The sequence below is a fragment of the Miniopterus natalensis genome, chromosome 5 (assembly GCF_054644295.1).
Source record: "Miniopterus natalensis isolate mMinNat1 chromosome 5, mMinNat1.hap1, whole genome shotgun sequence".
Taxonomy (NCBI): domain Eukaryota; kingdom Metazoa; phylum Chordata; class Mammalia; order Chiroptera; family Miniopteridae; genus Miniopterus; species Miniopterus natalensis.
The window spans coordinates 86,131,795-86,154,381 of NC_142085.1; the positions used below are offsets into that span (position 1 = coordinate 86,131,795).

Here is a 22,587-nt window from a genome sequence, read left to right on the forward strand (position 1 = left end):
TATCCAAAGCCTCATTCTTTAATAGTTCTTATTTGTAAAACCTTGACAGGGCTTTATTCTAAATTGCCTCCAAATTATGTAAAGAATACTGAGAAATATGATGGGTAGTGAATCGTGATAGTTTCAGTTATTGAATAAATAACCAGAACAGTAAAAGGGGACTAATCTGAAAGCAAACAGTACGATGGGCTCTGGTGAGGCAAAAAGAACGGTGGCATTCTTAAACTACCATCTGGCTCAACCCTCTAAGTGGGCAAGTCCGACTGTCTTTTATTCAGCGCCCTAAAACTTATTCAAAAGGAGCTGTATTTGAATATTAAATTTTCATATCGTTAAAAAAACCCCAAGTCCCTTTTGTAGCCAAAAAGGAATGTTTAACAAAATAATCCTCTGGCTAAACACAAGGGCGAGGGGCAACCTGTGGGTGGGAGGTCCGCTGTATGCGCAGTGTGGCCACTTGGCAGCTTCCAGGCCTTCACCTCTGAGGCTTCTTTGTGGCTAGAGTAGCTAATTAAAGTTGTCATCAGGGTTTGAAATTTAGGCAAGAGGTGTAAAAATAAGGAATTCATTAGGAAAAATGAGTGTGGTAATTTCTACTGCCTTTTAATCAAAAAAGAAAACAATGTAGAATTGCCATTGGATAATGGAAGCAAGTGACAGTAGAAATTATAATCTATAGTTTTAAGTTGTGCTTTTGTGAAATGTGAACCTATTTCACCCCTTTCTGACAGACCCCTGACAATTGCCGTTTTGTCTATTAAGTCCTAGATTTTTAAATGAAACTATGAGGCCTTAGTTTTGTTTTCCGAGATGTGTTTGAAAAGTGTGAGTTGAATAAGTAGAAGCCCACTACTTATCTTCAGGATGCTTTAAAAAAGGTATTTTAGCATTCCCTGTGTTTAAAGACAAAACCAAGTCCTGCCGGCTTTGTGTTGTGCTTCCCTTGCAGACTGCAGTGCCTTCTGTCTGCTTTAGGGTGTGGCATCTGCCATTGGGGAGGAGAAACTGGCATGTGTCGCCTTTTATAGCAGACTGATTTCATTGTGCTGGGGGCCTGTTTCACAGACTCTTGGTTCCAATCTTCTAGATGACTTGCTGAAGCAAATGGAATGAAAAGAGATTTAGACTTACATGCCCCCCTTTTTTTTAAGTTTCATGATTTTTCTATATGAAATAATATTTTAAACAAATGGGCCAGAGCTGAACTTGGTGACTCATTTTCTCTTTTAGAATTAGTTATAAAAAAAGCTAGAAATATGGCTACCCTTGTATGAATTGACTTTGATATATTTTATCAGTTTGAAAAAAATGTATTTATGATTGTATGTATATATTTAGTTGACTATAAATGTCTAAAGGTATAAATAGTAATTGATTTTAGAATATATGCATATACGCACATACACAAAACACATATATTTATATTTGCATATGAAAAAAACTTTTAAAAGTTCAACTTATGCGATATAATGCATATAATTAGTATGAACTGTATTTGAATATATAAAGGGAGAAAATCCAGAAGAAAAATATCAAAAAGTCACACTAACAAAGATGTAGTATTCTCTCGGTAAAAACCGATGAATGATTTGGCGCGACTTCACCTTGCAGGTGTTGTTCTCTCTTACTCAGGGACCCTACTGCCCAGTTTTCCAGTTGTTTGTGCGGGACTGCAATTTGGTGTGTGACCCTTGGGTATGCACCTGATTCCCCTCCCCCAGTCAGTCACCGGTTTCCCCATCTACCCTTTTCTATTTTGTCATGTAACATTTACACTTGGTCAAGCAAACAAAAGTAACCACTGCACTTGAAATAAACTGAGTCTTTACGAAAAGCTGGAGAATGAAATCATTTTAGAAAACTACCATTCTACCAAAATCATATATATTATTTCAGCTAGTGCGACCTCCTGAAAGCTCTTGTTTCCAATGCTTTCTATCCATGAAAACAGTCCACACTAGTACAAGGGAGCCATTGCTTAGGTTAAGAAGGCCTTCTGAAGATATTCAAGGTGTAACTTGGTAATAAATTAGTAATAAACACACTTAAAACATTGTACAGTGGTAAAACAATAGTACTGTTTAAAGAAGAAAGCATGAAACATTTCTACTCTAGGATTAGACAGGATCGATTTATATTATTAATCTTAAGTTTATTAAAGATAACATGTTTTAGTTTTGTTTCAAATTCCTTGGAAAGGAACTCATATCAAGAGGGTTAATTGTGGATATTAACCTCTGAAATATGGTGAAAGGTGTCATATAGATTTATGAAGGTATGAGATAGACCTTAGCTGTCATTATTTATGGCACCGATAGTCCAATCTCCATGTGCAAGTTGTTTGGGGCGTAACACACCACTCTTCAGACTCGGGGACTTTCCTTTCAGCGAGAGGACAGACAAGTGTATTGTGAGAAAGACGCTCCTTTGGGGAATACTTTGAGTTTTCACTGATAAGCCTACATATATACATAAGGTGCCTTAAAAAGTAGTTAATTAACATGATCTTTGGGGCAGGTGTAGTCAGTCACAGGCATTTACCGAGAGCCTGCCGTGCACAGGGAACAGGGCTCCTCAACTGCGGCCAACCTTCACTTCAACTCGCCTAATTGTGCAGTTTGAAGAAGTTGTGGGAATTACGCCGATGGCCCGAAATCAAGGCAGAGAGGCAACACTCTGAAAAATTACATAACTCCTGGGAGAGGCCGTGCTTTTGCACAGATTGCCCAAATATTTTCTTTCTCCGTCGGCTCCTCGTAACCTTTGAGGACAACAGACAACTTTGTTCCCCGGCCCTTCTCTCTCTTTTGTCTGCTCGTCAGACTCGTTTTCCCCCTTTGTATCGTTCTTTTTGGACGTGAAAACAAACACGCGAACGCCGGGTTGGCAAGGAGACGGCGCGAGGGGAAGGCGCAGCCCGGCCGCCCCGCGCACGGCGCCCGCCCGCCGGCCAGGTCCGGGGCCCGGGGCCGGGGTCCGCGCGGCCCGCGGCGGCCGAGTCCAGTCCGCGTTTTGCGAGTGCGCGCGAGGGAGCAGAAGTGGGTAAGAGCCGCTCGGCTCGCGCGGCTCGCTCACGCCGGCGGGGCCCGAGCGGCTCCGCCAGTCGTGCATTTACCCATATCCGGGTTAGAGAGGAAAAAAGTTTCATTTAAACCTGCACTCAAAACTTTCACCATGAAATCCCACAGCGGGAGCAGGCCCAGACCGTAAGGCGTGACTCCCGGCCCGGCTCCGCGCGGCCTGCGGAGGGGGAGGGGGTCGCTCGAGTCCCCGCCGGGGCGTGTGGATGCGCACAGGAGGGGCCGCGGACCAAAAAGTGGGTTTTATTGTGTCCCCCCGCCCCCCGCCCGGCCTCGCCACGCCGCGGCGATCATGGCCGCGCGGGCAGCAGCGGCGGCGGCGTCGCGGGCGGGCAGCGGCGAGCGGCGGGCGCCCCCCGGGCCGCGGCCGGCGCCCGGGGCCCGGGACCTGGAGGCGGGGGCGCGCGGCGCGGCGGCGGCTCCGGGACCCGTGCCGGGGGGCGGCGGCGACGGCGGCCTGAACAGTGTGCACCACCACCCCCCGCGCCCCCGCCACGAGCCGAACATGGCCCATCCCGCGAGCGCGGCCGCCGCCGGCCCCGGCAGCGCCAGGAGCGGCGGCCCCGAGGCGGCTCTCAAGGAGGGTGGGAGCGCCGGCGCGCCGTCCTCCTCCGCGGCGTCCTCTTCCTCCTCGGCGGGCCCGGGCTCGGCCATGGAGACGGGGCTGCTCCCCAACCACAAACTGAAAACCGTTGGCGAAGCCCCCTCCGCACCGCCCCACCAGCAGCACCACCACCACCACCATGCCCACCACCACCACCACCATGCCCACCACCTCCACCACCACCACGCACTACAGCAGCAGCTAAGCCAGTTCCAGCAGCAGCAACAGCAGCAGCAGCAGCAACATCCCATTTCCAACAACAACGGCCTCGGCGGCGCGGGCGGCGGCGCCGCTCAGCCCGGTCCCGACATGGAGCAGCCGCAACATGGAGGCGCCAAGGACAGTGCCGCGGGCGGCCAGGCCGAGCCCCCGGGCCAGCCGCTGCTGAGCCAGCCGGGCGACGAGGACGACGCGCCGCCCAAGATGGGGGAGCCGGCGGGCGGCCGGTACGAGCGCCCGGGCCTGGGCGCGCAGCAGCCTCCCGTCGCCGTGCCCGGGGGCGGCGGCGCCGCGGCCGCCTCGGAGTTTAGTAATTACTACGGCAGCGCCGGCCCTGCTGGCGGAGGCCCCGGCGGCCGCGCTGGGCCTGGCTTTGATCAACATGGCGGACAACAAAGCCCCGGGATGGGGCTGATGCACGCCGCCGCGGCCGCCGCCGGGCCCCCCGGCAGCATGGACCCCCTGCAGAACTCCCACGAAGGGTACCCCAACAGCCAGTACAACCATTATCCGGGCTACAGCCGGCCCGGCGCGGGCGGCGGCGGAGGCGGAGGCGGAGGAGGAGGAGGAGGAGGAGGCAGCGGAGGAGGAGGAGGAGGAGGAGGAGCAGGAGCAGGAGCTGGAGCAGGAGCAGGAGCGGGAGCTGTGGCGGCGGCGGCCGCAGCGGCGGCAGCAGCAGCAGGAGGCGGCGGCGGCGGCGGCTATGGGGGCTCGTCCTCGGGGTACGGGGTGCTGAGCTCCCCCCGGCAGCAGGGCGGCGGCATGATGATGGGCCCCGGGGGCGGCGGGGCCGCGAGCCTCAGCAAGGCGGCCGCCGGCGCGGCGGCGGGGGGCTTCCAGCGCTTCGCCGGGCAGAACCAGCACCCGTCGGGGGCCACCCCGACCCTCAACCAGCTGCTCACGTCGCCCAGCCCCATGATGAGGAGCTACGGCGGCAGCTACCCCGACTACAGCAGCCCCAGCGCGCCGCCGCCGCCGTCGCAGCCCCAGTCCCAGGCGGCGGCGGCGGGGGCGGCGGCGGGCGGCCAGCAGGCGGCCGCGGGCATGGGCTTGGGCAAGGACATGGGCGCCCAGTACGCCGCTGCCAGCCCGGCCTGGGCGGCCGCGCAACAAAGGAGCCACCCGGCGATGAGCCCCGGCACCCCCGGCCCCACCATGGGCAGATCCCAGGTAACCCCCGCGCCGGCCGGGCCTGCTTCCGCCGCGGCAGCCTCGGCGCGCCGCGAGCCCGACTTTCTTTCTTTCCGCGTACTTTTCTGCGTCCTGTCCCGGGGGAGGCGGGGGCGAGGCGCCCAAGGCCATTTTAAGTCGCGGCTGCCTCCCCGCGAGGCTGGGGCGCGCCCCGAGCCCGAGCGCGCGGCGCGGGCCTGGCGAGGGGTCTGGCCGAGGGCCGGGCGGGCGGGCAGCGCCGGCGGCCGAGCGCCTCCTCGCCGGGCCGGGCCTGGCCGCGCCGCGCGCCCGGCCACCCCACCCAGGCCGCCCGCCGGCCGGCCCCGCGCCGCCTGGCCGCCGCCTGGGCGCCGGGGACGGGCGGGCGCTTTTGTAACGAACCCGCGCCCCGGCCGGCACGGTCTGGACGGGAATGCCGAGCCGGCGGCTCGGTGAGCGCCAACAATGAGCTTTAACTGGGGAAAGGAGGAGGAACTTTGTCCTGCCTCCGGCCGCGGCGCGTTCCCTCGGCTCCCAAGGTGAAGCGGGAGATGCGTGAGCTTTGTGGCCACCGGCTGTGCTTTTCGTAGTTCTGCCCGGCCGTTCGGAGGTATGCGATGCGGGCTCTGAGCCTGAATGGTCGCAGAAATAATGCCCAAGTGCACAGCCACGAGGAGGTAAAATATTCTAAAATATATCGATTCACTCCTAAGAGTCGCCGGGAAATCCATTATTTGGCTTACGGGCTGCTTGGAAGGAGTCACCTTCAACAGATAGGCTGTTGGAAAGGCACACGTTCCGGGTAAACTGAACTTATTTTGATCACGGATTAGGCGTACATTTTATTCAGCAAGTCCAGGAAAATAGCAGACCAGTGAAAATGGATCTTTTTGGGTCAGATTTATTTGGGTTTCCTTTAATTTGCTGTCACCCGGGTCCTACAGCGTCATTAGGAAGTGTCCTGCAGGCTTGCTGTGTCTTGCTCGTAGGCTGAGCCTAAGGACTGACTTGATCTCCTTTGCAAGGTTTGGAATTTGAATTGTGGAGGTAAACTGGCTGTAATAGTCTCCAGACAGCTGCCTCTGAGTTGACATCTAATCTGCCATCTGATTGGCTCCCCTCTCACCATTGGGCATTTAGCGCTGCTGATGTAAATAGAAGTGCTGAGCAGCACAGTCACAAAAATTCTTGCCACAAATAATAACTGAGCTCTGTTACAAGCAGATGTAAGGTTGAATATTATTTAAGGCTTACATTATTATGAGTCATATTATTAATAAGAGGATTAAATACATAAAAAAAAAATTACACTGGTGTCCAGCGTTGGGCATTTACAAAATTCAGATCTTTGACAGTCCTTACAGGGACGTTGCACGTATCACAGTCTTTAATTGTAGGGTGAGGATGTGGCAGTTGAAAAATAATTAAACCAGGAATTTTACCAATTTTTGAATCTGTTAAGCTTTTATAGAAATACCCTTTACAGATAAAACGATGAGAAACATTTGAATTATGTCATCATAGTTCAATGTAAAATTGAAAGTTAGGCTTAAAAATTTCAAGATTCTGATATACAGTATCTTTTAGTAAAATTTAATTAGCTTTATAACAAGATTAAAGCTGTATTTCTAGTTAATTTGTGTTTTTAACTATTCTATTTTGAGATGTTTGTAGATGAGTTGTTTTAGTTAGAATTGATATTATATTTGAAAAAACATGAAGTGAGAAAAACATGATTTTTTTGTAGATAATTAGTTAAAAGGGAAAAATGGACATTCTTGTGAAATACTAAAAGTCATTTTATAGTCACTTCTCATTTGGAGAATACAGAAGTGCCCCAAGAACCTTTCTTTTCTCCTTTGATTGTTTTGTTAGATTAGGCAATATGAACCTTATTTGAACTACAAAACAATGAATTAGGGAAACTATATTACATGCGAGTTGTGTTGGGTGTGTTTCTTCCAAATAATTTTTCTTTCATAGACCTTTTAATGCTATGAAAGTTTTTAAAATTTAATCTGTCACAAAGTAATAACAGTGATTGTAATATATATTTTCACTCAGCTCATTTATTTAGGAAGGTATATTTTAATAATAATCATATCTTAGAAGAGAGACTTGTCTGAGTGATTGAAAGACTGAATTTAACTAATAATGTGAATCTCAGGCAGAGGACATTAATGTTCACTGCTTTCAAATCTGTACTTAGTGGAGTTTTACTTTTAATGATAATGTATTTTCCATTCTTGATAGAAAACTTGAGATTTCAATTTTTGATTCGTACAGGTAAAAACATTTTGGAGAAACGTGAAACATAATTAAGAAAGATTTGCTTTGTCAGCTTGCTTTTAAAGGGACAGTTTAAAATTCACATCTTTGTAAACTAGAAATGAAAGAATGATAGAGGCAGATGTAGATTCGTGTTACTTTAGAGTATTATTTCCTAATGGTACCAATCATTTTAAGTATTTTGTTTTCTTGGAATGAGAGTGAATCCATTATGTCCTCAGTGTGACCCTTGGGAATAGCTTTTTTTATTTTTGAGGGGGAAGAAAAACGACAGGCATATGACCTAGATTCACAGATTTCTTTTAGGCATCTTACCGTATAACATGTGGAATATGTCTTCTTTATATTTTTCTTTTTGGAACGCTAGTGTTACTTATTATTTGTTATGGTAAATGAATAAGAAACAGTCATTTGTCCAAAATATTAAATTACTACATAAGTATAGGTCGTAAAACACTATTAAATCACGTTATATGATGAAATTTTCTTGTGGCTTTTAACACATTTAGTTTCGTTTTTGATTTTAGGAAATGGTTTATATTGGGTGGCAAATGTTTTTGTAATTAGGAACAAAACATATGCACATATTGTAGGGGGAGGGTCTTTTTAAAAAGTGAAATAAGCCATTTTTGATACAGTTTTGGGGTTTTGTGAGATAAAGTATTCAGCTAGAGCAGTCTCAGAAGGAATATTGAGTCTTACTCACATAACTAAGATTTCATAATGCCTACATTTGTACTGAATTCCATTAATGCTATTTTAACTTTAGTTTTATGGAACATAATACAATGTAATAAAAAGAGCCTTATTTATAATTAAAAGAAAAGCGATTAGCTGACTTACAAATCAGGAAGTTAAAGGCTAGTTCCTGATTACCTTAAAATTTGTATAAGATACATTATAGTTGGCATAACATCACTCCCCACTTCCCCCCCCAATGCAATCTTACCCTATCTGATACTTTAAATCCTGTAAAAAAATTTTGTGGCCTAGATTTATGTATTTGCCGAGGTATGGCTGGCTGACATGGAATTGGCAACTGTGGTTCATAGAAAAGCCTATCATTTTAAAAACAAAGAAAATATAATAAAATGTCTACAGTTTTCTGTTTTCCTAGGTTACCTGAGATGAAATTATGCATGGCTTAAAATTGTTTTCATTGGAGATCCTGTTTTCTGTGTACTTACTTTTGACAGATTTTTTTTTTTTTTTTTTTAATGGCAACTACTCTTTGAGACAACTATAACTTAAATTTACGTTTATAATAACACAAAATTGATAAGGATATTCTAGGAGGAAACAACAGTCTTACCTTGGGTCTGTGATGAGGAACCGTAAACCCTCTTTTTCCTTTGGTTTTGTTTTTTAATCTACATTTAGGAATGAATATTTGGGGAGGCTTTTCGTACTTGTTCCATTTTCCCAGTGTCATATAAATCAAGGGTGTGTACCCACCCTAAACAGCCTACTCCTTCATTAGAATTGAGAATACTGTAACCTCTTCACTTTGGTATAAAAATAGCATTAACTCTGGTTTGAGAACGGCTTTTAAAAATACAGGACAATGTAGAGGAAGACTCTTAATATAAACTCATTAGGTGATTTTATTAGACACAGGCACATTTTAAAAAAGATAGGTGTAATAGAATGGGGTTAAGTTTTCAGTTCTATTTCTTGTTAATGGACTTTATTACTGTATAATTTGGGGCAGGGTGTACCTAAAAAAATGACTTCTGATGTATAGGAACTTACTTATTTCCCTGGGATAAATACTAGTATGACAGGCAAACCAAAAAGATGGTTATTTCATTTATTTAACCCTGTCCTCTCCTAGGAAGAGAGTGGTTTGATTTAAAATTTGTTGGGGTTTATGACATTTTGCTACTTATTTTGAAGACTGATTTAGAGATGTAAATTTGGATCTATCAGTACAGGAAACCTTATTAGCTTTTTGCCCAGTGTCCTAAATATAAAGGCTTTTCTCACTACATTGAACTGACACCCGTTCAGTGCATGCATCTGTGTGCTTTGATCCACATTTGTGGAAAAGGAACTGATATTTCACTTGTGTCGCTTTTGCTTTGGACTGTGTGTAGATTTGTAAATTTGAGGCTTATATTTATGTTTGATTTATGTGTGTTACTTAAAGCAACAGATTTATGGGGGCTTAAAGTGAATAGTAAACTCATTTCATTAATTTTTTTTCAATATTTAGATTTTGAGAAATGGATGTTACAAAATTTTTATGACATTTTACAATGCTGATTTTACCTAAGGAGACACATCCACATCCTGAGCCTTTTTGGAATTGGGTGGTTTTCGGTAACTTGCCTTTTAAGAGGTGTCCTTCCTTTATCAGGAGATCGGTGCATGCTCTCGCGGATCTGTAAAGCAGAGCCACACACTTGCTGTGTGTGCGTGCTGGAGGCTGAGCAATCCCCAGTCCTCGTTCCCCGTGGTGTGGAGAAGTACCAGGCAAAACTGCTCATCCGCCAAGGATATATATATTTATGTGACATAAATGTAGATCTATTATGCAGTGTTGCTTTTTCAGTTCGGAGGCTATTTATACAAGACTAAGTGGCCCTCTGTGGTTTAATTGGGTGATTGAATGAATTAATTTTGATCTAAAAACCTGGTACACTTTAGTGACTTTTTCTGTTAGAAATTTGATGAAAAGAAAATGATTTAGGTCTCATTGCCTAGGTATCATTAAATATACACTTGTTTTGCCTTGTGCTAACATCAGAATGAATGGAATTGTTGATATACGTATGTGTATTAAGTAGTTTTAACAATTCACATTAATTGAGTGACTGAGTGGATTTATTTATCAAGGTAAACTGTGTGTTTCCACAGTAAGTTTTCAGCAAACGTGCTATTTTTCAAAAGTCTAACTTGTAGTAATTCTTAGAAAACGATTTCCTTAGATTTCCTCCTTTGAATAGGGGCCAGCAGGCAGCTTTCAAACCCAGTTCTGAGTGGGTCAACGCCCCAAGTATTGGAGGGCTCCGGGTTCGACAGGCGAACTAATGTGGAAGTAATTTGTTTCCTGAATGACATTTATTGCTGGGAAAGAGACCAACACCCTGACATCTTCAGCATGTCTGGTTTTCCAGGGGACGTTCCTGGGTAGGTGGCAGCAGCACCTGGGCCAGATGTGTCACAGCAGGCCAGCCCACCTGAATTGAAGGAGGTTTGGCCTCTGCTGACCGTCATCTGTACCATGCGCTCCTGTGTCTCCTGTGGGCCTTGATGGAAGAGGAAACTTGAGAGCCACATGAGAAGTCATTCCTTATTAGGTGGCTCTGGAAGGGAAGCCATATTTGATGAAATCTAAAGAAAATCCTAAACCACATTAAAAAAAAAAAAAAGGGATGCTAAAAGTTTATGTATTTTTTTTATTGTGGTAAATTATACATAACAAAATTCACCGTTTTAATCAGTTCTAGGTGTCCAGGTCTGTGACATTGTGTATTTATGTTGCTTTGCAGCCCTCACCCTATCCATTTCTAGAACTTTTTCATTTTCCTAAATTGAAATAAAATATATTTTTCCTTTTCTTCAGGTCAGACTTTAGAACTCTTGGTTATAAATGTGTATTGTAAGCAAAATAATCTTTCTTTTATGACCATCAGTCTTGCCCCCTTCATAGTTTAGTAGTAAATTCTTCCTCGAACGTTCCATAGGAACATTAATGGTGGCTTTTGTTTGTTTGTTTTTAGTCTGTTGCTTTCTCCTAATTCTAACATTAGGGTAACTGACCCAGGTTTTGTCTTTTAAGAAAGTTTGTTGTGTAGCTCAGTTTTTCGTTGTCAGTTATGTCATTAAAAGTTTGTTGAGAGAAACCTGGGACTTTGTTATGTGTTAGATAACAGAGAATGGAAATGAATGTTACCATTATAATTTTCTCCTTTACTTATTTCTCTCATCTTTTGAATTTTTAGCCTGTTTTTGAAATTATTAGTTTTATCTTTCTACTATTACTGAAAGTCATTTACAATGATAATTTTTTCTTATTTATGTTTTAAGTCCTGGGGCTTCCCCACCACCTCCAACCCAGAGCAAACAACCAAACCATGTGATGCTGTGTCCATTTTCCTGCTGTTCTGATCCCCAGATCTGTGCTTCCCCCTCATATTTTTAATTTGCAATCCTCTGTAAAACTGCAGAAATCCTTGGTACGTGGAAAAATTCCTAAATTAAGATGATTGGCCTTTTAATTATATTTTAGAGGCAGCTGCAAAGGGATGCCTCTTAGATTCTGAGTAGTCTTGTGAACAGGCATGTGTGTGTGTGTATAAAATATTGGAATTGTATTTTAGCTGCTATCGATGCTGATATATAGTCGCATCTTTCTGTGATCAGTTATGTACTTTAACACCAGATCCACAGAGGGCACAGAGAAAATGAACTGTGATTTAAGAGCTTGTACTGGGCAGCAACAATTACTTCTTAAGGTGTAAACATTTAGTATTTGTGTATGCTCTGAGGTGCATGTTAGATAAATATCTACTCCAGACGATCAATTGGCAAATATTTATTGAGCACCCATTTTCTTAATCAGCCTTTGGGCCAGACACAGCTGGTAGCCAGGGTCTGGGGATCGCAGCTGTTCTGGTGTGTGGCTCAGGCAGAGAGATCCTGCCGAAGCCTGCTCCCACTACCTGGGCATGGCATTTTGGCATCACTGACTTAGAACTGGCTCATTTAAACAGAGTGCAAATAGCAAGCATGTGGGTCAGCAGTCTGTTGGCCTGCTTTTTTTGGGCGGGGCAGTGGATTTTGGCAAAACAAATAATTGTAGATTGTTGTGATATAGCCGGTATGAGCTAGTGACTCTTTTTCCATTTCTGTCGATCAATGACTGGCTTTGTGCCAGGGCAGAACATAGACCCACTGCAGAGAACGGCAGCCCAAAGAAGGAAAATGTAGTCACTTTGAAATTTATGCAGAATGGTCCATTTTCTTTATCTCTTGTTTTCTACTTTACATGGGCTCTTGGGAAAAAGTTAAAACAGTCCGCTCAGATTTAGGAAGATACTTGGATCGCTGGAATATTTTTGGTAACTGTTTAGATAATGTATGCTGGCTGAGGAGTGAACTGGGCTCCTGCTTCTGGGTCCTGAAATAAACCTCGGAAAGCGAGGCGTCGATGATCAGTGGAGGCGGTTCCAGAATTCTCAGCATCTCCTGCTTCTCTTTTGGATGAGCATCTTCGAAGTTAAAACACTCAACATACTTCATAGCCTTATTTTGAAGTCATTGTTAAAATTATAAAATGTATCTAGAATTTGGCATCCAATTTCTGAAATTTTAAGCAAATTTTAAACATTCAATGACCATATGTTTATACAGGGTGGGGCAAAAGTAGGTTTACAGTTGTACATATGGAAAATACTACAAGAATAAACTTTGTGTTTTGTGTACTCACAACTGTAAGTCTACTTTTGCCCCACCTGTATATATCAAACTATAAACCCTTTTTCATATCTTCACAATTTCCTGCTTCAGTTTGTATTTTTTAAATAATAAATTCACTTTACCCAATGAATTATAAATGACCTTGGAAATAGAAATGTAAAACATTGCTACTATACTGCTGAGCAAGTATCTTTCTGAAGAAGCAGACATATTTCTACAGGAACTAGTAATGTTTGTTGTATGTGAGTTTATTCTGTCGTGAGTTTTGCGAGAATACAAATGTATTGCAAGGCATCTGATAGAAGTGAAAGACCGTGGACTTGGAGTTGGTCAGATCTTGATTCATTTGGAGGCTTCAGCACCCATGTTCTCTGAGCTAGGGCAGGGGCTAAGTTTCCTTATCTCGAGTATTGCCTGCTGGGCAGGGTCATTATCGAGGTCATTGCTGTAAATCCTGTGGCACCTGTACTGGCACCTCTTTCCCCACCTCCTTTCCACTGCAGTTGTAAGGGGGACATGGGTTCTGTTCTCTGCCTGGCCCTGCCCTACTTCAGGGTGTGGTTGAGGACAAGTCCTTGCCTCCATGAATCAGGTGACCCCCAGTCCCTTCCAGCTGCAAAATCCTGTGTTGTTTTGAACTAAAAAAAAAAATTAGAGCCTAATCGGCTATGCACCACTGAACAGCTTATTAAACTACACTAGCTCCCAGATATGTTCAGTGAATATAAACTGAGACCTGTGCAAATACACAGACTTGGAGAATTCCACTGTAATTTCCCTCACAAAATGTAGTTTTGTACTGAATGGGACTCTTGTAAACAGGTACCTGAATTGGTTTGGTTTAGCTGTAGAGCCTGTGGTGCGCTGATGTCTTTGGAGCAAACTGTTGCCCCATTTACCGTCCATCCTTAATATTAATTAGTAAATTCTGTTCTGGCCAAGAATCATACTTTTTAGACCTTCCCACTTTCATGATCTGCAAAAATGACTGGGGAAGTACTTTCTGCAAAGGAACCAAGTTTCAAAAATTTAAAACTAGGCTTTTTTGAGATTCTGGGTGGTGGACTTGAGGTCTCTCATTGGTTGCTTCTGTATCTGCTTCCCTTCACTGAATATATGATTCAGATCTGGTCCTTAGCAAGAGTGTAATTTTCTAGGGCTGCTCTCAAATAGTCAAACAGGGATTGTCAAATCTGCGAATGCCAGGGGCCTGCCTCAAATATGTAGAGAAGAACAGTTTTCCTAAAAAAAATTTTTATACTGAGATTTATGAAAGTATCAGGGACAAAATTCAATTCTATTATGAACAAATACTTATTGAGCACCACTTGGTGCTTAAGATACAAAGAGTAAATATCACATATGATCCATAGTTTTCCCTGGTGAATTGTCATAGGCTCCTGGTGTTTAAGTGGAAATGAAAATGAATGGTTACATTATTCCGCAGCTCTGTGCAGAAAGAGTACCCCTCAAAGTACATCATCCGAAGACTCTGAAGAATAGTTAGTGATGTACCCAAACTGAAAATTTTCTGGCAGTGTTTGGTATGTTTCCGTGTCCGTTTCAAGGAACTCTGTTCTGTCATTGTGTGGCTATTTTATGTGAAAGGTAAGTGTACTTGGTGATTGTTCTTAGGTGCTAGGACATTGATGAGAAAGTGGTCTTAATTCGGATTTTGTTTTGGGTATCATACAGTGATTTTTCTGTTAAAAATGACTTTATTAGCATGACAGAATTAGAGTTCAGTCCACTTACATTACCGTATTGGGATTAAGGTCTGTGTCATCAAAGGGAAAGCTGGGGCATCAGATAGGTGTTTATGGAGAGCCTGCTGTGTGCCCGGCACTGTGTTGAATGAAGGATCCCTCAGTGACTAGGGCCTGGACCTTGAGGAATTGGTAACACTATGAGTAAGGACAAGAGAAATGATACACAATACAGCATAAATGGTTCAAGTGGAAGTTTTGATTTTAGAGGGACACCTCCCACAGACTAGATTGGGGCGGGGGTAGGAGTAGGAAGGCTGCAAATCAGTTCTAATCAGCTAAGACCTGGTTGATGAGCAGTTAACCCGGTGAAGAGGGGTGGAGACCAAAGCTGGGGAAAAGGCAAGAGCCAAAGGTGTCCAGATTAGAGAACCTGCAAGATTGGATGCTTACCACCTGTGTGACCTCAGGCAAGTTACTTCACCTCTCTGAGGTTTGTAGTTTCCTAATTTCTAAAGGGATGGGGAGGAATACTTGACTTACGCAAGTGTTGTGAGAAGCAGACTTTATAAAGTACCGATATACTACCTGGCAAGGAAAGGGACGTTTTCACACATTAACAACGGACTGTACTTCCTCACGGATCAGGAATTAAAGTGAGTTAGGTGTGCTTGTGTATTAGTTAATTTAAAGCTTATTAGTCTGTCTTCTCAGAACAAGTATGTTAATAATTGAAGCTTCTTTCTAATCTAGACATTTCAGTTTTTTATTGTCTTTATATGGCCTAGTATTTAGGAAGAGTAAGTTACTGAGTGGCTGAACACATCCCTAAAATGTCTCCAGTAACTTCCCATTTTTTAGTCATATAACTTTTAGTCATATTTTTAACTGGTAAGGAAAAATTCAGATCGATAATTGGAACATTGAATTTCACCACCATCAACAAATGTCAAGTGTTCTTGGTCTAGGGGCACAGTACCAGATGAAAAGATATCCAGAGAATGTTCATAAATTGTTCAACTTTCTGTTGTTTATTGTTTATCCTAGAGGAATGTCCTTAGATAACTTAGCGAATATTGGTGATTAAATAGGATAGTTTGTGGGATATTTTTATTTTACTTACTAGTCCATTTAATTAGAAATATGGTTGAGTAACTCTGGCCTCCTAAGCAATCTGAATTTTAAACTGGAGGAGATTAGTGGTAGGCACACAACTTTCCGATTTTGAAGTTGGTCTTTGCTTCTAATTATTTTTTCATATATTAAACAAGTAGTTTATTGCTGTTAACTATTGAAAGTTACAACTGTTAAAAGTTGTAGTCACATTTGTTACGACTTTGCTGGATTTAAAAATCTTCCATTTCCCCACTGTTAGCGCCAACTCCCTTTCATTAATTTGGCCGAGTAGGGACAGCATCCAGGCAGGTGCCATGCTAACAGCAGGCAGAGCTGTGCTTTGTCGAAGTCTCGGTTTCTCACCTGGTGTCCAGCATGTGTGGCAAGACTTTGACCTCCTTTGTCGAGACGTTTGTCAGAAGCATGAGTCCTTCAAAGCAGCTTTACTTTAATCTACAATGACTTAGTGAAGATAGGATGCAGAAAGCACTTTTGTGTTTTGTCTCCTATTGTGCACTAAGTTCCTGTACTTTTCCATATCGCCATACTGTTAATGAGGGGAGAGAAGCATGGAGGTTCAGGCAGGTATGTGTATCGGGTTAACTACCAGAACGTTGCTGCTTAGGCTAAGTACCCTTTCCTGCTCCAAGTAGTTTTATGGTTTGTTGAAAAACTAATACAAAGAAGTAGTAAGCAGCCCTTAAGAATCTCAACAGGCATATCACAGACTGGGTGAACATATTTACAACACGTATATTTTACAAAGAACTTGTATGCAAAATATATAAAGAACACCAACAAACTGAAAACAAGAAGACCCATCCAGTTTTTTAAATGTGTGAAGGACTTGAAGAGAGCTTCACAAAAGCAGATAGAGGAATAGACATTGCACATGAAGAGATGCACAACATCAGAGTGATGGTAGTAAATGCCACAGTGAGATTCCACTTCATGCCACTGTGTGGCTGTAATAGAGGACTGACAACACCAAATATAGATGAGTATGTGAGGAACTGGGCCGCTTGTGTTGCTGGTGAACCAGTTTGGAGAACAGTTTGGTAGTTTCTTCTGAAGTTAAACATATATCTATTCATTGATCCTGCAAAATCCATTCATAGGAATTTACCTAAGAGAAATAAAAACATTTCACAAAAAGACTAACAAGAATCTTCTCAGCAGTTGTATTTATAATAGTCCAAGTGTGGCAGTGACCTTAATGACCATCAATAAAAAAAATGGATAAACAAAATCAAAAAAAGGAGTTGTAACCAGCTGTTAAGATATTCAAGCCAACTGGTTGTCAATATGTTGAAGTTGTATTCTCAGTGCATCTAGAAATTTCCTATAAATGCATTTTAGGAGGAGGGAGGTGTACCGGCATGGCCAGTCTGCTAAACCTGAAATCTGGGTTTGATTTGCACATGTGGTGTTTTCAGGGACGGGAGGAGTTTCACACGTGAAGTAAACTAGGTAGTGTGTGTGGCATCACATGATCAAAATATTTTTCCCCTTGCTGCTGCCAGAAGCTATCTATGGCTTTTCAACAGTCTTACTTGTTGGGCATCATGCCAAGATGTTTAAGACAACCCCTTACGTGAGCTGCTCCGTTCTTAACCTCTTTGACTGAAGTGCCGTGACCTTCACATATGTAGATTAGCCATGTGCTCTGTGAATTGAAACTTGCTGCCTCAGGAAGAAAGGGTTTTTCTTTTTATTCCACTGGGAAGTTGACAGCCATTCATCCCTGACCTGGGCAGAGGTAATGCAGGGAAATTGGATTCCCATGGAACGTGGACAGATAACACGGGGAGGCAGGCGAGCTTTCTGCCTCAGTGTGGGGACTGCTGATGTGAAGAATCTGAGAAAGCGAGAGAGAGAATGTGTAGGAGTTTTGGAACAACGTCTTTTTAAAAAGGAAATGGTTGTTATGGGCATTCCTAATTAGTTTTGACGGCTCCTTTTTTTCATTTCTCACCTAAGTTTTTGAAATACTTTTCGAGTTTTTTATTTCTTAATACTACTTGATATTTAAGTAATTTTAATATCGTGGACAAACATGAGCTTAAGTACATTTAATTCAGGCGAGCCTTTCAAAAGCAGAAGTCGTGAGAGTCGGAGAGGAACGTTGCCACCTGGACGGGGAGAGCCTGCGCTGCCAGTGTTCGCCCCGTAGCTTGAACGAGCCGGTTCTTAGCTTTACGCAGTGGGCGTCCTTAGCAGTTTCGTAGTGATGAACAAACAGTGGATGTTTGGATTTTCATTAGACAAAACCCGTTTTAAAGAGTGTTTATCTTCACTTTGTTAGTAAATATACTCGAAAGTAAAATTCATGTAAATAAGTCATGACCCTTGATTGGATTGTTCAGAGCGAAAGTCCTCATTGTAAAGAATAATGGACCTGAAGTGGCTCTTCAACTCGTTTCTTAGCAAAAGAAGGGCATCGTTAGGGCGGTCAGAAATTTATGAGTGCATTTCAGAGCCGGCCTTTCCTGTGTACCTTAGGGCTGGTGAAATATTAGGGGTCAGACCATCTGTTCCGGGCCGTGGGAGGGAGGGATTGTAGATACTGAGCTCCTTCTACAGGGTGGAAACGACGTCTGCGCGGGAATGTGCACGGTGGGTGCAGGAAGCAGAATTATCCCTTGGCCTGAGCAGCACCTGTTTCTTTTCCATATGAAGACTGACAAAAACACTGGGAAAAGTATCTGACTATGATTATGGAGAATGCAGCTTTCGGATTTCTGTTCATGAGTTGACGTAAGGAGTAATAGATGGCAGGACTAATGCCTTCCCAGCATCTTTATGTGCAGCTGGGACGATGGAGCTGCAGGTTGGTCCCAAAATTAAGTTAATGCAAGGGTGGAGGTGCGGGGAGTCGCCACACCCGAGGAGCAAGGCAGGCGCGTGGTTAAAGCCAGAGTGGACCAATGCGGGGCCTTCTGGGGGAGCGGCCAGCTGGGTGCAGATGGGCAGGAAAACGTTACGGTGGCAGTGAGTCCGCAGCCAGACGTCAAGTGATTTTTTTATAGAGGTGGCCTATCTGAGACTATTTTGTGGGGGTACATGAAATTGGCCTCTCTTCTAGTCATGTGATTGGTGCAACTCTTACAAACACATTGCTTCCTTAAATGCAGGTTCAGAGAAAGATATTTAGAAGAGCCTTAAATAATTGTGCTATATATAATAAAAGCAATAACAGTAATAATAGCTCCTCTTACTGAACACCTACTATGTGTGCCAGGCACATCGCATGAATTTTGTTAAGGGCTTTATCATTACTTTTTAAAATTAATTCACTAATTGCACTTCCGTTGAGGTCACATTGGTTAACAACATATAAATTTCAAGCATACAATATTGTAATTTGATATCTGTACACTCTATTGTGTGCTCGCCACCATCCGTTACCACGTATTTGACCCTTTTCCCTGTTTTGCCCTCCCACGTTCCCCCTCCCCTCTGGTAGCCACCATTCTGTTGTCTGTGAGTTTGTTTGTTTTTGTTTTGTTTTGTTTGTTCCTTTTTTGTTTTATATTCCACATCCGAGTGAAATCATATGGTTCCGTCCTTTTCTGTGTGACTGACTTCACTTAGCACCACGCCCTCCCTCCTCTATGTTGCAGGCGGCAATATTGTATCTTTCCATGGCCGAGCAGAATCCCATTGTGTGTGCGCCACGTCCGCGGGCTCTTAGGTTGTTTCCAAATCTTGGCTATTGTAAGTAATGCTGCAGTGAACATATGGGTGCATGTATCTTGTGGATTTAGTGTTTTCATATTTTTCAGGTAAATACCCAGAAGTGAAATTGCAGGATCATATGGTAGTCCTATTGTTAATTTTTTTGAGGAACCTCCATACTGTTTTCCCTAGTGCCTGCACCAATTTATATTCCTACCAACAGTGCATGAGGGTTCCTTTTTTCCACATCCTGTGGAATGGCCTGTCTGCCCACCTTCTGCCTCCCACATTGGTCACTGATGAGCTAGAGGTGAAATTTAAACTGATTTTTTTTGTTACCGTTAAGATACGTAGAATTACATCCTTATAATTGAGCTTTTAGTTTTATAGTCATAGACAAAGAGGAGGAAAGACTCTGTGCTCCCCTTGGAGGGCATGAAGGTGGCTATTGGATTTTTCTGATGGTGTCACTGAACATCAATTTATATCCACCTGTTAGGGGAAACTCTGCCACAACCTGGGTCATTGGTTTCAGTTGAGTCATAAAGGGAGGCTGTGAAATAGTCTGTTGCATAGATTCTCTTCTGTCTGGGGTTAAGTGTGGCTGAGACTGAAGTTAACGGATTGGGGAGGTGATGGAACAGCATCTACGGCAGTGTCTGTAGCACATAGAGTGTGCATAATAAATAGCTTTGGATGAGCAAAGGGACGAATGGACTGGACAGGGTCTCAAGGTCACTGGCGGTGTAAGTCCTGGAAGTATGAAGAGAGAATAGGGAAGGGAGGATAGGTAACAGTTAGGGATCAGGAGATTGGGGAGGGGGAGAGTACAGGGAGCTGGAAGAGCGAATTTTAGAGTAAGAAACCAACAAAATAAAATTTAATGTTCATGATTTGCCCAGAGTGAACTGTGGTGGTGAAAGTTGTAAGACAAAACCCCAAATTAGTGTATCTTAAAATAATGAAGATGTCAGATGCATAGTTAAAAGAAGAAATGTAAGGCAGAAAAACCCTCCAGCTTGGCAAGGTCATTTCTTGACATATTGTCATGATTATTTCTGTCTTGGCTGTTGCCACAGGGCCGTTCTGGAGCCAGATGCAGTGGTGTTGGGAGATGGGAAAAGCACTCAGGTGTTGGACCCAGTCAGTTTTTCATTTGCTTTGTTGCTTGCTTACCTGAGGAATGTCTAGGCTGGCCAGGCAGAGGGATATTGGGATAGGATGGGTCCTGAGACCCTTTTAGTCTTCCCCTTCCTAATTATGTCGAAAGGTAAGGTACAATACTGGGAGATTTCCCTTTTATGCTCCCAACTATTCCTCACTTAAAATTTGTCAATAGGACCAAGTCTCACAGCTTAAAAAAATCAGTTTTGCTCATAATCTTGTCTTAGACAAGTGACGTACGTTAAATTCCACTCACCCAGTCCTGCAGAGTGTTTGAGCAGTAGGAGGGGTCATGGTGCCAGGGACTAGCTCTGTGTCTGGTTCCTGGGTATTTCACGTGTGTTTTCCATACCTCCTGCTAGCTCCTCAATTTGAGGCCGAGAATATTTCCAAATGACTTAGCTCCATAATGCTTGTTTTAGCTGAGAATTAAATGAAGGCTTTCCTCTCTCGTTTCCTGGTTTATAAAAATACCTGATTTTGCTTTATTACTTATAATAACATATCACTACTAGAGTAAGCATGGATTTGTGTTTTTGAAATTAATGCTGACTACACCTAACCCATTTCAAGCAAATGAGTGAATAGTATTTTTTTTTTTAATCCTCGCCCAAGGATGTTTTTTCCATTGCTTTTCCAGAGAGAGTGGGGGTGGGGGAGGAGGAACATCTATGTGAGAGAGACACATCGATTCGTTGCTTCCCACACGTGCCCCATCCAGGCCCGGGATTGAGCCTGCAACTGAGGTACGTGCCCTTGGCTAGAATCGAACCCAGGACCCTTCAGTCCACGCTGATTGTCTAACCACCACTGAGCCAAACTGGCTAGGGCTGAACAGTATTTTTAAGAATGCATGGGAAGAAAAAACAGAACTGGTACCCCCCTGTTTTTTTATAAATAGACCACCATTGCTGTGTGTCATAGGAAATTTCCTTTCTCTGAGCCTGGACCTTTAATTGTGTTTGGTTCTTTAAACTTATGAAGGGAATGGGCGTCTTTGGTGGCTTAGCAGCCACATTTTATTTCTCTCCTCATGATAAAAGGTATCGTTTGCCTAGGAAGCTAACACCTGTCTAACTGTGCTTGTCCTTTCAGAGACTTTCTGTAGTAAGGTATCATTCATCCGGTGCCACGATTTCAACAGTGCAATCTTGACCTTCTGCAGCAGCTTTGACAGCCCTAAGAAAACAACTGGCACAGTGCTCACACCTAACTCTGTTGGAGAGAATAAAGCCATTCCCCCTTTTCAAGCATAAATGACAGTTACTTGGTTTTTCCTTTTTGCCATGCTGTAAGTACAATGTGGAGAAGTTAGCTGAGCAGCTGTGGGGCAGCAGAGAAGGGAGGGGGCCATAGAGGCAGGCGCGTCCTCCCGGCCCAGGGCGGAAACAGATTGTGCTGGCCAGTGCCCCATGACCTTGTGGGGATCTATGAGGAGCGAGCCAAGCCCTCCATGCCCTTGTGTCTTTGAGAGCCTTGGACACCAGTCTTTAGGAGAAATACTGAGTATAGTAAAATGGGGACATTTTGAGGGAAACCATCCATACCCCGAAAGACCCTGGGAAAGAAAAGTGGGAAGCTAGGGCTGGGGGTAGGTGGGAGACCTGAGTTGATTGCCAGCAATCAGTTGTCAGATACTGTATATACTTATGTATATACTTGACTCATTCCCCAAAGAGCTATTGATAACTATTCAGCACCTACTGTGAGAGGGATACAGTGAGTAAAACGCAGACCCTGCTTTCAAAGGCTTACCTCCCAGTGAAGTTTGATCCCAAAGACAGCAGGGCCTGGAGTCCGTGTGGGGGCGGGGTACGCTTTATCCTGGGATGAGCAGTGAACGCTTTGAAATACTGGTTATGTAGTAATGAGGCTGTAGATGAACATGTAATAAAATCAGTATGTAGAGGAACTGCCATGGTTAATTCCATAGGCTTACAGTTAAATGCTCAGCCTGCACTGCTGTCACGGGGCGGTGAGGAGACGTGGCGTTTTCACCGGGCAACACGGCTCCTGGCAGCCACATGCTGCCTTCACGTCCTGCGGCTGAGGGGAAGAGCTGCAAACACGGGGTTCTCCGCTGACCGCACTGGGAGAAGTCACATGGCACCGTAACTTTCTGAAGGGGTTCCGTTGCGCTTTTTTTTTTTTTAAATAT

The 22,587-nt window shown here is 44.0% G+C and overlaps 1 protein-coding gene across 3 annotated transcripts in view; it reads left to right on the top strand.

Annotated features, from left to right (window-relative positions):
- Positions 1-3,298: 3,298 nt before the first annotated feature.
- The window catches only part of ARID1B (AT-rich interaction domain 1B), a 346,830-nt gene continuing 327,541 nt past the window's right edge, over positions 3,299-22,587 (top strand). For 2 of the 3 annotated variants that reach the window (XM_087817709.1, XM_087817710.1), the window contains exon 1: positions 3,300-5,073. In XM_087817709.1, coding sequence (XP_087673835.1) covers positions 3,373-5,073 — 1,701 coding nt within the window. In that variant the 5' untranslated portion in view covers positions 3,300-3,372. Of the gene's footprint in view, positions 5,074-22,587 lie in introns of all 3 variants that reach the window. The other variant, XM_087817708.1, reaches the window with a different exon arrangement.